The sequence below is a fragment of the Pezoporus wallicus genome, unplaced genomic scaffold (assembly GCF_028554395.1).
Source record: "Pezoporus wallicus isolate ANWC-B61680 ecotype Strahan unplaced genomic scaffold, APGP_CSIRO_Pwel_v1 contig_8512, whole genome shotgun sequence".
Lineage (NCBI taxonomy): Eukaryota > Metazoa > Chordata > Aves > Psittaciformes > Psittacidae > Pezoporus > Pezoporus wallicus.
Window position 1 is genome coordinate 1,121,641 of NW_026635168.1, and position 18,926 is coordinate 1,140,566.

At 42.6% G+C, this 18,926-nt stretch overlaps 1 protein-coding gene across 3 annotated transcripts in view; it reads right to left on the reverse strand.

Annotated features, from left to right (window-relative positions):
* Window positions 1-18,926, reverse strand: part of FGFRL1 (fibroblast growth factor receptor like 1) — a 172,767-nt gene that overhangs the window by 13,490 nt on the left and 140,351 nt on the right. For all 3 annotated transcript variants that reach the window (XM_057410013.1, XM_057410006.1, XM_057410022.1), the window contains one exon: window positions 1,139-1,219. In XM_057410013.1, the coding sequence (XP_057265996.1) occupies window positions 1,139-1,219 (81 nt within the window). The remainder of the gene's footprint in view (window positions 1-1,138; window positions 1,220-18,926) is intronic.

The following is an 18,926-nucleotide window of genomic DNA, read 5'->3' on the forward strand; positions in this document are numbered from 1 at the left end:
GATGTTAGCCTTTCATTCTAGCAGCTGAATCCCTTCTGAAAGACTCCTGACCTGTAGTTTATCTAAACCATCCTTTCTCTACCTCTAAAATGTTGTCACCCTTTCCCAGAATAAGTGGAGGTTACCTTCCTCTCCCGGTGCATGCTCAATCTCAGGTGAATCTGTTAACTCAAAGCTATTACGGCTCTGCCTCCTCCAAGTGTGGTCTGGGCTACACCACAGCACACAACATCCCTTGTTTTCCAGCCTCTGAAGAAAACTGGCCTCAGCTCAAGTGATGGGGACTCATACAGTGAAAACATCACAGGTTCCACCCCCCATCACTGCTATGAGGTTACTCCCTGGCCACAAATGTAGCACAAAACCACCTCCATATTACAAAATTGAAAGGAGGGATGTACTGCGAGAGCAGAATGGAAATGCTGTGCTTCATCTCTCGAGGTCATAAACTCACATTGTACTCCTCTCAGTAATGGCCAAAAGCTGTTTGGCATCAGCCTGACAACTTATTGTCCTTCCAGGAGTGCTTGGACCAAACACTGGACCTGCAAGTCTTGCGGTGATTCAGAACCTCTTCCAAGTGAGATTTCAGCAGTTCCCCAAAGCTCAGCAACAGCATCAAAATCCTATTCTTAAAAAGCCCAGGGCTTAGAGAAGTTCATGCAGGTGTCTAAAAGAGTAGGTAATTTTAAGAAATACTCAGCTTTGGCCTAACATTAATTCTCCTGAAGTGAAGTCAGACCTCCCCTTTGCCCTCAGTGGGGAGCACTGTTGTGTTGGCACTGAAGGCTTTTGGAATTATTGCTGTAAAAGTCAATATGCCTTTTATAGAGAGTCTATGAAAGCTGTAATAGCTGCACATGCAACAGAAAGTCCCTGCCCAGAAAAACAAATGCAAAGGAGAACCATGCTGGGGTATATGGCAGGGGGCCCTAGAGTGGATCATGGGCTGCCTTTTGTAGAAAGACCCTTGGATGGGATCACACCATGTTCAGCTAACGCTCTGTTTATTATTTGACCATCTTTGGGGAGAACTCGCTCCAGTCACTCTGCTTTTCCCTTCCTTCAGCAACTGAGAAATGTGAACAGCACTCAACCAAGAGCCAAGGAAAACACAAAACCATACACTGCTCCTTACCCCATTGCTTCCCTGAATGATCTTCATATTCTCCATTGGAGCCTTCGGGTACCTGGCTGTCCTTTCCTGAGCTGGCATCATCTGCAAAGGAAAGGAAAGGGATGATGAGGGTATATTTAGATTAGGTATTTGAAAGAAATTCTTTAGTGTGAGGGTGCTGAGGCGCTGGCACAGGGTGCCCAGAGAAGCTGTGGCTGCCCCATCCCTGGCAGTGTTCAAGGCCAGGTTGGATGGGGCTTGGACCAAGCTGCTCTAGTGTGAGGTGTCCCTGCCCATGGCAGTGGCTAGAACTGGATGAGCTTTAAGGTCTCTTCCAACCCGAATGAGTCTGGGATTCTCTGATATGATTCTGATGATTAAGCAGGTCTCCTGCAGTGCAGCAGTACAATAACAAGGGTCTGCATTTGCTCCTGGAGACACCATGCATCTGAAATACACTCAGCATACATTTGGCATCCACATCCTGGCACTTACAGCCTGGCCAGTTTAACGAACAGTTTAGTTTGTAACTTTATGTGCCTTTTGGCAGGCTACCAAAGCAATAGGAGATTAATCAGCATTTCATTAATAGCTGGCAAAAGCCTCTTTGTTTATGCTTACAGGTTGCTGTTCCCTAGGAGGAGCTGATCTGATGCAAATAATGGTATAAATCAAAATTACAGATAATTAAACCTAGGAGCTGAGGCAAGACTTATGTGATCTGTCACGCAGAGCACAAGCAGTGGAATTAGGGCCACTAATTCACCTTTCAGCTTCCATACAAAACCAGGAAAGCAAGTAGGCCTGGGGTCAAATGAGCCCTCAAGGGATGTTGACAGCAAAGCTATGGCTGGAGAAGGCAACATTGAATTGAAAAGCTGTTTGTGTTTTGTTGTGGGTTTGATGTTTTCTGTTTTCATTAAGACCACCCATCTACCTGCGTAAACAACATACCACTTTGTCCTTATCACCCCAGTTGCCTATACCAGTACTACAGAGCAGCATCAACTCTGTTCCCAGTACTCTTAGGAGAAATGAAAATCACCAAAAGGCTAAACCTCCACCTCTTCAGCAGCTCCCACCTCAAATTGCCACCGTGGCATGGGCACCTACAAGGTCTCTACAAGGGTCAAGGGAGCAGGAGAGTGCCCTGAGCCTCGTTCTGCAACCCTGGTGATGCTGGGGGCCTTACACCTCTGCAGTGCCCAGACGTGAAGCTTTTTCTTCCTCCAGTAACAGCTTGACGTCTCCTGCACAAACACTCAACTCAGAGCAACCTTTCCTAGCTATGCATCACACCATGTGCACCTGAGGGACTTCAGGAACCTACAGGTGATGGTGCAGCAAAGAATGGCTCTTCCAAGGCTAATTCTCTGCCCTACAGATGGCACAGCCCCATACACCAGCTGGATTTAAGGTGAAGAGCTACACACTTCCAGTTAAAGCATACTGAAGTGTGTAAAGTTTGATTTTCAGAGATAGGTCAGGTAAAGGCTGGGAGAAAGTTCACCTCAATAAAGAACTATTCCACAATGGTGTAAAAAAACCCACAAAATCAAGAGAAGTAGAAATACCTGAATCCCTCTAAACACCCAAGTCTAAAACCCATATGAAAAAGGTTTCATGAGCAAACGAGAGGAAATTTCTTCCTGTAACCTCTGTAGCAGAGAAAAAACTTAGTTTATACATGAGCACCTCCATCAGCCCCCCCCCCAAAATGTACAAATAGCAGAACTGCTCTTTAGAAGCTGGTTTGTGCTTAAGCAGTATTTAGTGCATAAACACGTGTGCAGTCCTTGTGCAAGAAGAATGTGTGTTTAACCCCATCCTCACCCCAGTTTCTTGCTATTTTGGAAAATCATCCCAGCTCTTCAGCATGGGGCATTTTATGCCAACACATGCTCTGCTCTCATTTGCCGCTGTCCCTTAAGCGGGGAGGCTGCGATACCACATGGATTTGTCCCCCCTCGACCCTGGTGGACTTTTCCCTTCTCCTTGTGGTTACTTCGGTGCAGTTTCCCCTGGAGGTATGTACAGCTGTCACTTCGAGGGGAAAACAAAATCGTCAGGGCAGCAGCACTCCATGCTCTTACTTGAGCAGCTCACTCCAGCTGACTGCCCCTTCCCTCCTCCCTCTCAAACTCCATCCATTGCTGGAAACCCAACGGCTTTCCCTGGTGCCCCAGTCAGCTTCCATCCCAAACCATAGAGAAGTGGCATAAACCACAATCACCCGTAGGAACATCAGCTCTCATGCAGTGCCGTGAGTGCAAAAGCACCATCCAATCTCCACCAAGGCTGGCCTGTGTTACAGAGGAGGTGAATAACTCATGTGTTTAGCAAATTTATTTTCACAACCTTGGCAAACTGAGTGCAGGGAATACAAATACACTCATTCTGTATGATGGCTTGCATACAACAGATTGTCTCCTTTCAGTCAAAATAGGGAATTGATTATCTTCTGGCACCTGCACATTTTTATTCACATAAATATCAGTATTGCTATGAATTAAATCTTGGATGCTCTCTGACAGAGAACTTGGTAAATCCCTTAGCAAAATTGGAGAAATATATTTATTGAGTAATGCAGAAGAAAGGAAACCTGTGGTCAGGGATGTAGGATTCCTGCCCATTGTTAACTGCTGAATATCTAAAAAGCAGTTAAGATGTTTAAGTGGCAATGTACTGTCAATTATATCTTAATCCTACTCAGCTTGATGTACAAAGAGCAGTATATCCTCCCTTGCCTCCTGCCTCATGTTACAGTATGTCAGCCCATGTGCGCTCCTCCTGCCTACACACAAGGAGTGACTGGTGTTCTCAACACCTCTTGACATGCTGCCAAGCTTTTGATGTAAGTAAAATTGTCCTGAATCTGTTTGATCCTTTGAAGATACTTCTTCAGTTGTTATCCTGCCAAATCGCCAACCTGCGGAGTAACCCACCAAACCCAGAAAAAGACATCTGGGGGGGAAGAGATCAGGACAAATAATGCTGAACTACGAAACAGATAATGTGGCAGAGGAGCAAGACTGAAATAAATAACTGGAATTATTCAGGCATGTCGGTTTGGATCCACTGGAACTCATTCCATCAACAAGACATAGCAGAAGTCTCAAGGAGGCGAAAATGTCATAAACATGGAAACTCATGAAGGGCAAAGCTGCTCCTGCCCATCTCTGGTGTTGTACACTGGGTGAGGGATGCTACAGCAGTCTTCCTTCTGACTGCAACATGCAGCGAACTGGGCTCTTACTGTACCTGAATGTTCACACTTGAGAACTGTAGGGGAAAAAGCTGATTTATGAGACTCAGAAACTGGGTGAAACTCATTTTGGGAAGATTCCCTGAAACTCAGGAATCTCCAGTCAAACTTAAAAGTATGAGTGAGGCAGCAGAACAGCTAGTGACAGATACAGTGATAAAGTGTTAATCTGGGATGTGGGTGACCCAAGGTCAATTCCCTCTTCTGCTTCATTCAGAGAGGGATTTGAACCTCCCCTCTTGCACCTTGGGTTAGTGTCTTAAGCTCTGAACTGTGGTCTCAGAGAGACAAGAAAAAGAGCTTATTATTACATAAAGTGGAACAGCACTGTGGGAGACGGATATCTCAGGAACACCTTTCAAATGGAAGGCCTCTGTCTAGCTCAGGTATCACCAAGATTCAAATTCCAAAGTTAAATCCAAAGTTAGTTCTGAGGCTGGATGGAAAAGAATCTGTCTCTCCCTGTTTTGAAGAACCTTTTTATACTTTTAGATTTAACATCAGGTGGCTTCCTAGTGTAGGGAAACACTTGAACAGTCATTCTAGTCCCTGTGCTAGCAAGGATGGGTACCTTCCTATACCACAAACATACCTTGGTCAGCTTACTCACTCCTAGGGAGGAACCTACAACACTGAAAGCAAAGCCAAGTTTCCCGAGAGTTCAGAGGCATCTGATTCAGCCCAAACCTGCAGTCTGAAGCATGGTTAATAGTGCCAGCCGTGAAGACCTGCTGTTTGCATTTCACCCCAAGCTTTACAAATGCAACTGGCCTGATAATATTCTTATTTGATAGAGTGGACCTGAAAAAAACGAGCCACATTCAGACGTGTATGACCAGCATACAAAATGAGTTAGTAGCTGGAATCACATGAGTCTTAGCTATATTCAAAAATGACCTAATAAGCGGATTTCTTACTCATGCTTTTGTCACCTCCCGCAGAGGCAGGCAGGTCAGGGTGATAAGTACACACAGAAAACCCAGCCTGCAGCCAAAGGGCAGCAGGGACCGGCTATGCAGCATTGCCAGCTTTGCTGCCAGCAGATTACCGCAAGAGGCAGGGCTAAGAGGGATGAGCTGCTGAAGTTTCCTACAAGCTCCCTTTTCTGTGACCTATATTGGAAGGTCATCCTGTACTGTCCTTCTTGGAGAGTATCACAGGCTTAGGAGAGCAGCCAGTTGGAAGACGAAGTGGAAAACCTGCCTTGAAAAATAATCACTGACTAATTTTATGTCACGAGTATCTGAGGCTAAGAAAACACACACATGATTTAGGTGTCCTCACTGTGCAATTTGGTTTCATGGTATTGCAAAGCATGCTGGCTGGCTGAGAAACCAGCCTCAATATCACGTCAGGTGATAGACTTGGAGACATGGGACAAACTCATGTAGCCCTTTCCCTCCAAATACCACACCTACCCACACAAGACAGAGCCAGAATTGATCCAGAAGCATCAGACCATTGCTCAGGAATGTCATCCCAGTGTCATGATGCCCAGCTGCTCTCCAGCCATTGCCTCTTTCCTGCTTCAGAATCTTGATCCCAGCTGGCTTCTATGTCTGAGATGCTACGGGACTGAGATGCTGGGGAAGTGTGGTGGGGCTGAAAGAGGCAGTCTGGGACTTGTTTTGCATGAGGCTGGATGTATCTGAGTGTATAAGGCCTTGATTGTCAATGCTGATGTCATGGGCCAAATTGCACTTTCTCAACCCAGAAAGCACGATGCTCTATTGGTATCTCCTGCCATGTGTGTTTTTGGTCTACTCCCTGTCCCAAAACAGGCTGGATTTCTGCAGAAAAGGGCTTTCCAGATGTAACTCCACCAATTGATGAAGCATTTTGGGGTCCTATGGGACAAAGAGTACCTATGGGGTAAAAGAGTACCTATGGGGCAAAGAGGTCCTATGGGGTGTAGTTACAGTTTATTACCATAGCAGAATTGTTCCATGCCTTCTTACAAGTTAAAAGAAATGGAAAATTCTGCATAACTGTCCGGCTCTGAGGGAAACTGATGGGAATTATGCACAGACTGTTACCAAGCCAGGATCAAATCTTATTTACCCACAGACTCCCCATGAAGGCTTCGTGTTTTAGCCAAATGGATATAACTGGTTTTCAGGCCAATACTACGTGCTGAGCGTCCAACCAGGAGTCAAACCAACCATTTTTGAAGCAAAAAAATCTAGCTGTAATATCTCCCTATAACTCACAAAGTTGCTTTAATTTGTTATAATGCAAGGCCCGTCCCTGCTCTGACTTGATGGGACCAGCTTTGGAGTCTTTGATGTCAGAGGCCTTGAAAGCCCCATTTCACAGATGAGCCAGCTTTGCATAAATAAACAAAGTGACCTCTGAACTGGAGCCTGAGACCTGAGCACACTTCAAAGCACTGAGGGACGTGATGGGGGGGCAATGGGGAATGAAGCGATCAGCATGCATCATTAAGGGAGCCCCCGCTCAACGCAGCCACCGAACAAGGGGTGTAAATAAAAGGAGGGAGGTAAGCAGGGAGGGAGTGAAATGAGGGGGAAAGTGATGTAATCCTGTCAGGCTTGAACAATTATAATGAGGCTTTCTCCCATGGATGAATGAAAGAGATCTCTCTGTATGCCAGCTTTAAGAGTTGACTCTCGCATTTACCCAGATGCATCATATCTGCACATCATATTTGTTCCCCAATGTCCTTCACTGCTGCAGATGCCTAGTGAGTGACAAAACGCACGCCGTTTGTGGGAGGTGGGTCTTGGGCCTTCCAAGGGGTTAAATCAGAATTTGTTCTGGTGAGCCTAACCAGTAAAACTGAGGGATGGGAACACATCATAGACTTAGACCAGGCAGTGATTTGACTTATTTTTCAACAGTCTTGATGGTGTAGCAGATGGAAGATAAACACACATGAAAGTAAGGATGATCTGAAAAAGTAGGTCTCTGCAGTTTATCTCAGATAAACTCAGGAATTTAAGGGGAAACATAAGTTAAAGATAATTTTGCATTTTGTTTTAGGGAGCCTTCTGTTATCTTGACTGGTTCGTCTGACGCCCAGATGAATGGTCCACGAGGTATGTATGTAGGCAGTCAGTAACAACTTTATCACTGGGTTTGTACGGATTAAGGCGCTTGTTTTCCTCAGATCTCCTTAATGTAGATTAACACTCCAGGTTTCACTAGAATTTCAGCTGGTATTAACCCCCAATGACCAAGGAAACATATCAAACCTATTGGGATGATTTCCCTTTCAAAACTACCAGGCTGCCAGCTGCCAGAATTTTATGGTTTCACCTTGTGATATCTGAGGTGTTTCTGGAGGACCTTGATCCTGACAAGTGACTATTTGGGAATCTATTTTTTTTGTTGTTATTGAATAACAATTTTTAACATCTGTGATTGTAAAGAATGACTCTGCACAAACATACCCTAAAAGCTTGAAGGAAAAGGAACAAAACGTTCATTTTTGAGACCTTGTGATTTTTTTCAGCTTGCTTAGTGAAGTCTGTATTATGCCTTCAGGACCCTTGGGACTGGTGATCCATAGATGAATCCCAAGGCTGATTAGAAATCACGACAAAGATCAAGATGCAAAGTCCTCATCTTCACTGATTCTGAATTTCCTCCTGTCGATGAGTTCTAATTTTGCAAACCTCCTCACTGAACCCTATTGTCTGTTAAACGCAGACAGGTCAAAACTCCAATGAACTCATCCCACTAACACAAACCTGGTGTGACTCTTAGATATTACTTTGAATGTTTTTCATGGTTCATCCATCAAGCCTTCATCTCATGCTCACTATTCCTCAACCTGCTTACTATATTAACAGTGTCACCTACTGTATTAACAATGCTATGAAAAGACAGGAAATGTGTGTAGAATTTATCTGGAAAGGCACAGTGAAAGCAAAGAGACCAGGAATATCTGGAGGGAAATAAAAAGGTCTCATGGAGGAACCCCCGCTCCTTAGGCCCAGCCAAATAAAACCCCTCAAGATGAAAAAGACGAAACCCACTCAGAGGATTGCACAGCCAAGGAACACTCCACTTCTCTCAAAAAGAGCCCACAACAAAACCAACACAAACTAAAAGGTTACTGGCAGAGAATTTGCCTCTGTAATAGACACTGAAGACTTTACTGCCTACTGCCTCTGCCTCCAAAAATAAACAGAGGTATTGATATTGGAATTTCCTGAAAATAAAAATAAAAAATGGTTCTGTCAGTGGTTTTTTGGTATTTTCAGCTCTGGCCATTTTCATGAAAATTTCCATGCAAAAAGTTTTCATGGCTTTCACTTGAGCCCCAGCACTGTCGATCTCTCTGTAAGAAGGATGCTTTGCAAAAGAAATGTTTGCAGCCCACCAGCCTCCTGAAACACTGGAGAGGCTCCACAGTCTACAGACCAAAGCTTCGTAGTGAAGGAGCAAGACTTCTGTCCTCAGCTACATCAGTAGCTCACGTTTTTAAGTTACTATGATGTACAGGCTCATCCTATTACCTGTAGATTATGAAGGTCTTATATGGTGGTTATTGCTGCTCCCCACATCTCAACACACAGATGAACATACATCAAAAGCAACTGCTTTAAGATCAAAAATACTTAACTCCCTTCCACAGAATGAATGAAGGAGGGACTACCGGATAGCACAGACATATTAGAGCCAGCTTATATTATGAGCTGGTACTGAGTTCATCTCTCTCCTCCCTTTCTTTATGCCCATGTCTCTGTATCCAGTTCAGATCTGCATCTCCTTTCTAACTCTTCCTCCCCCTCATTCCTCAACCCCTTTCCATAAAGTTGTGGAGGGAAAAGCCTTCTTGAAGATTTAGCTCTTCCCTTGCTCCTTGTGGTCTATTGCTACCCACAGAGCTCACAAAGTCATTTGAGACATTCTCAGTCATGGCACATCTGCACATATGGGTGCTCCAGCTCCTTCTGTAACCACACAAAGAACCACAATGAGAAATGGTTGGAGCTTTTCACTGAACCACTGCAATTCCCTGGCCTACCATTATGACAATTACATTGAAAAGGCAATCACAGGCCTTCCACCATGTCGACTCCTCCAGACACCAGGACCTCCTGCCTGACTTCAGGTCTCCATTCCATAGGGGGCAAGAAAACAATTCTTCCTTCTTTGTTGTTGTTGTTGAGGTTACTTTTTACCAGCACACACAGACAGCAGCCCTGACAGCCCTGCACCACAGGCACCAGTCTGTGGTTATATTCTTGATCTACTACTGGAGAGGATGAAAGGGAGAAGAAATCACAGAAGACAAGTGGTTAGGCTTTTGCCTTGTCACCAGCACATTCTCAGCATGAAATAGTAGCACCAAAAAGGCAGCAACTGCCAATCAGCTTTTCCAGACTTTGAACAAACTGGTAATATTTCCCACTATTTTTAATTGTTACTTGCACCATGATAGAATCATGGATTTCTTAGAGACAGGTTCCCACTATTAGACATTGTTCACACACAGCACAAAAGGCAGCCCCAGTTTAAAGAGTCTACTGCCTTGTCATTGCAGTCATTACATGTATTAAGGTGTCTCAAGAAACACATTTCTTAGCACCATCCGGTTGTTAGGGGAATGATGGTGGTCTTGCAGAGTTGATAAGAAAAGCTTAATTTATAACACCAATCACCCTATCTTAATTTATAATAATTTTATTGCATTCATTGTTTATATATTTATATGTATATGTATATTTATGTTTATATTTATATTTATATTTATATTTATATTTATATTTATATTTATATTTATATTTATATTTATATTTATATTTATATTTATATTTATATTTATATTTATATTTATATTTATATTTATATTTATATTTATTATTACTTGCAATAAGTTTATTAACATATGGAAGAATTATGTGAATTTAATTGTTATCTGACAAATAAAGATGTTGAAATAATCCTTTACTTTAGAAAGCTACTTCTAATGCCCTAGTTAGGAGTGAGAATGAAAAGAAGGTCAGGTTGACATCTACCTCTCTTCCCTGACTGCCAAAGAGATGATGGAGGGGGCCTCAGCCACATGGTTGCCAAAAATGAGGTGGTATGAACACTCCACTCAAGAACATCTGCCAAAATTCCATCTTCAACAATCATAAATTGCTTAGGGCTGGGGGAGGGAGGCATGCCACTGAAAAGACTAATGCAAGGTTAATGATAAGAAGAAGATTACAGCAGAGCCAAGGATAAACTGATAAGACCTGGCTCTCGGCCTTCTATTTTAACCACTATGCAGCTGCTGTTCCCCATAACGTTATACCTCTATCATTCCCCTTCCTAGTAGCACTGATCAATCTGTATTATTTCCTTCACCAAGACATGCAGGAACATCATCGATACATGTTCTATTTCCCTTCACATGTTCAAAATAGCCAGCACAAAGAAATTTCCAGAGGAGTTGGAAAGAGAGGTCATATATGCCAGTGACTGAGTACACAAATTATTTTTGAATGGTATGTATAATCAAACAAAAATAATCAATCATACTATCCTGTCCCTTCCAAATACTGAGTTAATTCCTTAGTGTGGAATTACCCAATCCATCATGATGAACTGGGAATTGCAGTACTGGACTTTACAGACAGGAATGTGGATCCAGCTGTTTCTTCAACACCAGAATAAAAATTATTGAAGCAATCTTTATGGGCTTACATATTTCACAGTCTTCTGGTAGAACAGTAAAAATAACTCCTATGGAAGAAAATGAAACATCTTATAGAGTATGACAATTACCAAACGAAGCAAACTCTCAGAGAGGACTGTTGCTTAACATCTTTAATGGGAAAAGTAAGCCCCATGTGAGCTTGCTTGAGGGAAGAAATCACACCTCATCAAGATCCATCATTAGCCTATTATGCTTTAACTTTGATTTCAAGAAATAACAGCACCTATAAATGGAAGGTGCTAAAAGATCAACAAAGGATGACAGCTTTTAATTGGATGCTACAGAACACATAAAAACCTTGTCTAAGATGTTAGTCATATTCAGTAAGGCACAGAACGTTGTCAGGGAATCTCTCTGACCACTATGCTTTATAGCATGACAAGAAGCTAAAGAAACTAACATTTTTGGGTCCAATCATAAAAGACAGAAAGCAGCCTCCGTGTCTGAAGATGTCACGCCTTTGAACATTGTCCCCATGTGCTGTTAAATACAAAGTGCCATGTACCCTTTACATAACAGTCAATGAATAAATAATACCTATACCTCTGGACCATTGTCAGACTAATAATAAACTACTTTAAGTAGCAAAATGTTACCACTTTCACAATTCTGTCCAAGAACAACTCTGGACAAGTGGCAATTTTGTTGGCTCCCAAAACAAATGGAATACTTGGCACCTCACTTAACGTGAGGATTAGAGTATATTACATGGGATAATATGAGCCTGTGTCTCGCCAAAATTAAACCTAACCTGATTACTTGGAGTAAATTACAGCTTTCCATGTGGGGTAAAACACAAATTGTAAAAATGGTTGCTCCACAATTAACTATATAATCCCAGTGCTGTCATTACAAATTCCTAAAACACTCTTCAAACAATGACTACTGTAGTACAGTCATTCCTGTGGGATGGAAATAAATTCCCTTGTGCTTTTCTGCACTGTATTTATTTAGTTTTTTAAAAGCCTGTCCTAGCACATGACCAGCAGTGTATGCGAACAACCACTAGTGTAGGACCAGAAGGGAACAAAGATAGAAGCTACGTAAGAAAACATGCAAAACACAAGGTTATTTTAGCTAGAATTCAAGAGCTTTTGGGTGCTCAGTCTCAGAGTTACTCAATGTTTTGGAGAGTCTGTGTAAAGTTCTCCTCAACAATCAGAACCCTCTACAGTCAGAGATGCAACACACCCCATGCTAGTGCACTTCATATCTTGAACCTCTTTTAAAGGTTTCACTGGGAAGAAGAAAGAATGCCAGAGTTTACATGAGTAATAACATTTTGCAGATAGGGAAAAAAGGCATGAAGACCATACAGATGCATTGAGAAGACAGACTAGGGCTGCAATGATTTCAGTTCCTGTTAATGAACCACAGCTAGCAAACACCTAACCAAAGCTAGCTGTTACCTAAAGTCTTACATAGAAGATCCATAAATGACTTTTTCCAAGGAGCATTTCACCTTATTTGATATTTAGAAGCTAAAGTAGGTGCAATTTATTAGCTTTCTATGAAATTTATCCCATAAGGACTGCTCTTGTAGAGCACTGGCAGCCACAGTGTGCACCAAGGGTGCAAAAGGGAACATTTAAGTCCTCTATTCAAAACACAAAGAATATATCTCAATATTATCTGTGTGTGTGGGAAAACACTTATTTTTTACTATTAAACAGTGTTTTCTCCAAAACCTCTACTTACTCTAACAAGCACTGCAGTTACACAACATATTTTTTTGACTGTGCTAATGTATACTATTATTAACATACTCATATGAATATTGCATACTGAATGTATCCCACAAGCTGTTGGCTATTTTAAACAACAGATGTGAGAGGGATTTAAATGCCAATTTTAAAACTGTGCAGTTGATTAAAATCCTGTGAGCCATTCATAGATTGCCAGATATTCTATTTACACGTATTCCTCCCATGTAAGTAAAATACTTCAGGGAATACTCTAGACCCTGGCATATGGTTTAGAATGATGATAACTGATGTTGGAGATGCCACACAGACAACAGGACATATTATCTGGTTACATCTGCGTGTAAAATGCTTCGAGATTTTTTGATGGAAGGAGTTATGAATGCGTAAGGCTGAGATGTTGCATTTACGTCCCTCTAAATCACGCTCAGAGATAACAGGCGGTTAGAGCCCCATCAGTACAAAACCAAGCACTTTTATGAATGCATTTCATTGCATCCATGTGCTGTTATCCCCTTGGGTAATTATGACTTGTGGGTGAACCTTGAAAAATTGCCGAGGATCAGCTTAAAAGGAGAACTCCAATGCCAAAACGCATCCAAACCTTGAAAACGGAAACCTTGTGAGTACAGCCTGTGCGCAGTCAGATTGCGGCGTACTCACGGCTTACTCTGCTTCTCCTGACACCGGGGAAACCCCTATCCATGCCACAAATCTGACTGACTTCAACTTCTGCATCTGTACCCTTGCAAATCCCACAGGCCCGAAACTCCCACGCTCTAGAGCAGAGGCCCTGCCTGACAGATTACATGCAAATGTTACAAATACATCACAGGTTATAGCAGAGGAATGTTCGCAGTGCTGCAGACACATTCAAGGAAAAGAGATCCAGCAAGACCCCTTGGTAAATACATCCCGAATGAGGGACTCTATTGTGCAAAAATGTTCCTAGTAATTCCTTCTGTTTTCATTAATAATATTAAATTTCCTGCTTCTGGGGTACCCTTTTGCTTTAACAAGCACAGCTTTTTGTCCTGTTCTCTGACAAACTGCACCACTGTAGTCTATTACTGCTATTTATGCTGAAGTTGTCTCAATGGACCAGACACCCACATCCAAAATCAGCAATTTGCAAGTCATAATCTCATACCAGCCAGATTAATGCGACACCTGAGATGTGTTTTCTTTCATGATGTAAGAATCTGAATGGTTGAAAGTGTCAGAAATGCATGGAAAACCTCTTTCTGCTTCAGAAACATAGATGCAGTCGATTCTGTGGTGCTTGTAAGTGACCTTTGGTGATTTCTTTCTTGACAAACAGACAACTAAAATGGAATCAAAGTGCAATGGGCCAATGGTTTGAAATCACTAGTTAAAAAAAAAAGAAAGGAGCTGTTTTCTTACTATTGGAAATATCTCATTCTGGCCCAGAAATAATTAGGGATGGATCAGTTATCTGGTCTATGATTTTCTCCGGCATATTATTTTACTCATGCCTTTCTTCTGCCTCTGCAGGGGGTGCTTGTGGTCATATTGTTCTTTTATTTATGGCTCACAGCCTTTTCAGTGGCAGCACGCACACCAAGGGCAGGCACAGGGTGGGAATGCAAATTCCTCATGAGGTAACCAAGAAGAGAAAAATGCCCCCGACCATGCCAAATCTTTACAAGAACAGCGGTTAAACAGAAAACTATACCCTTAAAAATAACCCCAAAACCTGGGAAACAACAGCACTTCATTAGAATATCACTATTTGTATATTTACAAGCTTTAAATATAAGACCTGGCTCCCTTTTGAAGCCTAATTGGTTCTTTTGAATTTCTCTTATAAAACAGCGTTCATCTTATCCAGCTGATCCATCCCCCTATTTATTTTTGCTCAATGGTGACTTGCTTCCACTTTGAACCGGTCGCTCCCAGGACTGCTCTCTGGCTCAGCTTTCAAGCTGATTTCTCTGACAAGCTGGCAGCAATAAAATAACTCATTCCAGAGGCTGAGAGAATCACCCGCAGCATATACTGCGAGTATCGTCTGGCAGCGGTACAGAGGCCTACGCAATGGGAAGCCTGGGGTAAACCCTGTGCCGGGACGCATGAATGCTGCAGGGAGGAGGGAGGGCTGCGGGAATTCGACCAGGAATAAAGGCAGCATCATGGCAGTGGGATGAGAGGAACGCTGGAGAGGGGCTGCTCTGAAGAAGACTCATTGAGAAGAGGAAGAGCGACTAATGATATTTTGGATAGAAGCAGAATTTCCAAGAGAAGTAAGTTTTCAACCTGTGGTTTGCACAGCCGTGAGTGCTTTTGAAGGCTCGGGGAAGATAACTGAGGAGGGCAAGCCAAACAGCTCTTGCAATGATTTGATACAGTTTTGTCTGTGTTTCTGCTGGAAATGCTGGGATTCACAAGCTGAAAGAAGAGATATTTGTGCTAAACAAGTAGGGAGTCTTATAACTATGAAGCTCTGAAAAACAGGAAAGAGCAGATCCCTTCCTGTTCAAAAACATAAAGGTAAACTCTTCAGAACCTAGCAAGAGTGCAGGCTTTTGGGTCATATCTGTGGCCAAAATATCATATTTTCTATATGAAAAATAGGCTTGAGATGCTACATCTCACTGCTGAAGTCACTGGATCTCTGATTGTCTGAGGCAGTCAGGATGCTCCTGTATCAGTATGACTTGCAACGGACTTGCCCAATATCTCACTGAACAATCACCAGCCTGTTGCAAGGAAGTCTGACTACAAATCCCCGTGTACTTCCAAGCCAACCACGTCTGGGCACAGATTAGTCACTGTTTTTACAGTAAACTCCTGGACTAAGATCTACTGTCTGATGCATTTCCAAGGGCTAGAAACCCCACTACCTGTATGCCCTGAATCTTGTGTTAGCAGCAGCCACAGCTGATTCCCACAGGCTCCCTTGGAGTCCCACATAGGAGGAGGAAAGTCAGGGTGATTTGGCAAATCCCCTTTGAGATAACACAGCAGGAAAGCAGGATTTAACTGTGCTGGCTTTGCTCTTTGAGCACTCAGAAATTATACCGCTGGAAAACTGTATCGGCCTCCACATGAATCTTCCTTAATTTGACTTCTGGATGGTGTAACGATAATTTGTCGGCATCTCAAACTGCAAGAAGTCTCTTCCACAAGACCCTCTCATAACAGAGAGAGCTGGCCCTCCTGCACAGGCAGCTCAGCAGGCAGATTTCCACTGGCTCTGTTTAAACTTGCGCACATTGTCCTGGCCCAGTCTATATAATGTTCCTCAATCCCTAAGGATAGCCAAGGTCAACTGCCTGACCTGGGGCTAGAATGGCTCTCCAGAGAAGCTGTCTAGAAGGTGATGCACCACATTACCCCTTCACAAGCAAGAGCTAATGCAGCTGCTCTGTCAGTACACCAGAGATGCAAAACAGGCTTCATAATACATCATTCAATCATAAAGCACCACACTGAAACCTTTCCATTGGATTGCCAGGCTGAAGTTGGCTGAATTTGGGATTACATTTTGAATGAAGCAGGAAAGTGCCTCTATTTTATTTCCAAGCTACATGTTACTCAAGTGACCAGACATTCCAGATGAAAACTGTGTTGGAAACTTCCCAGAAACTGAGGTGTGGCATCAATTCCATATAAAACAGAGCAGAAGGCAGCTATCTCCTTTCCATAGCAAGAGTGGTTAGTTGGTGCCCAGCAGTCTTAAGAAGATTAAAGATCACCTTAATTTCAGAAGCCTTCTGCTCTGACTATAAAAATTCTACAACTGCAATAATAATAATAATAATACTGATTGTAAAACTTGAATGTTTGGCTTGGATTAACACCATTGCTACTTTATTCCACGGGGAAAGTAGTGCAGTGGGTTTTACGTGTTATCTCCTCCAGACAAGACGGGTTAATTACCCATTATTTGTTACAGTAGTTATGTTTTTGCCTGTTCCATGGAAACAGTTTTCTGCTTTATGAGCAATGGGTTAATCTTATCAAAAGAAAACAAATTACCTCCAAAAGAGATTTTTTTCTATTAGCCTTTTTTTAAAAAGAAAGAACATAAAAAAGTGAAAAAGCATTTTTAGGTACTGATTAAAAAAAGGAAGAAGTTAAAAAGCTAATTTGGAGTCAGTAAAGCTGAGGAACACATACTCACCTCCATGGGTAAACAATATATGACCATTGTGCTGGAAATATGTCTCGAAAGAGAGCTTGGCCAGCAAAGCCTCTTGCCCTTCCTCGCCTTCAAAGAGGAATAGTGGAGCAGGAAGGACAGCCTTAGCCAGGCTCTAGGTTTTTCTCTACCACCTTCCCTGCTGCTGGCCCAGGACCTCGCCTGTGAAACCAGGATCAACGAGTTCCCACCAACTGGGAGTAATATGAGGATAAACACAGCCAAATTGGGAGCCTCTCTGCTACAAGCATAGACGCACAGACAGGCCTGTTGTGTGTATGACACTGTGTATAACTCACTTAAATTTACCATGCAGTTTCAACTTGCAATCCCATATTTCCTGTCCTAATCTCATATACAATGTGGGGTTTGTACTGTTAAAAAGTTTCCTCTGTCGTTGCTCCACAGCAATAGGCAAATTGATACCTATATGGAAGGCCAGGCTCTGCTTTCAGATCCATACACTGCTTCCACTGGTCTGAAATGGGAGTAGCTGGTGTGTTCAAGAACAACTGGTGGAAGCATAAGGCATAGGTATAAGGCACAGAGGAGCTGATGGCTTCTCAGCTCTGCCCAATGCAAGTTATTTACTCTTCTTACTGCCTCAAATTTTTATCCATGGTAAATCACTTCTGCCTTTTCTGTTGTTATTAAGATTTCATGTTCTTTGGGCAAGGGTTGACCAACCGCTCACAACCAGTTGTGCAACAGGACCCTACTATAAGGAGTTAGTAATACCTAAGAGCAATACTGGCATTCATTTGGAGGGGTGGCTAAATACAAACTGCTTTTAACAACCTGTATAGCATGACAGCAGCTTTACACAACTATCACAGGCCTGATCAAATCACACTAAAGCCAATTAAAATGTTTCATTGGCTTCAAAGTAGAATGGATGAAGAGCATTGTTAGGGATGGATGTGACCAACACCGAAAGACCCAATAACCTGAAACTGTTCTCCAATGACATGTCTCCGAAGGGCTGAAATGGTCTCTGTTGTATATTAAGGGATTATATCAGCAGGACTGAGGCAATGCCTTTGCAAAGAGAAAAAAAAACCCACAAAAAACAACGTAAAGTACAAGCTGTAGAACATCCCAGCCAAAGGAACAATGCAAATTACTTAAGAAAAAAGCCTGGATAAAATTGCCACCTTCACCCTTCAAAGTCTCTGCCTGAAAACCAACCTAAATCACACCACTGCTGCACAGGGATATTATTGGATGGGAAGGTGAAATATCTAGTTAGCAGCAGCAACACAAAGAGAGGCGATGGAAGATGCAAAACCATCTGTTTAGTAACATGTTGCCTTAGGACAATGGATGTTATGTAGGTTATTTGTCTGAGTTCTTTGCAACCTGATTTGATCTACACCTTGGGGTTTTTTGAGCTTAACAAGTAGTAGGCCTTATGATAAATCCTGATCTGCATACATAGTCAAAGGCCCCATTTGTAATATGACCAGAAAGGTCGTATTCTTAGGGAACATGGTTATCACAGTTGCTGCTTTAAAAGAGAAGTATTGTTTGTCTGCACACTGTAGATAAGCACTGGTTGGTGCTTCCATCATCTAACCAAAGGACAAGCTTCCAACATCATCCACCGAATCAGGTAGTACACAAGCATGCTACCATGTGCTACTGGGAAAGGGACAAGCCCATGTAAGAAACACCACCTAGCCCTAAGTGTTTCTCTGTGCTTGTGATTCCTGAACACAAGCCACTCATCTTTGCCATGGCCACAAAGCACATTTCTAAGGAACCTTTCCAACCTCCTGCCTACCAGAGCTGAGAAAGTGACAAGTGCTTTCCCTTCAGCACGAAATATTCCCTGCGGGAATGGTGGACAGCGTGAAGCCACTCCAGCATCGGCAATTTACCCGATAAAAGAGTGACAGTCTTGCAACAGGGACAAGAGTGGGAATGGATGAAATTCTGTTTGATGGAACTGAGCAGGCATCAATTAGTCTCAGAGAGGTGAGGATTTAATTGTCTAG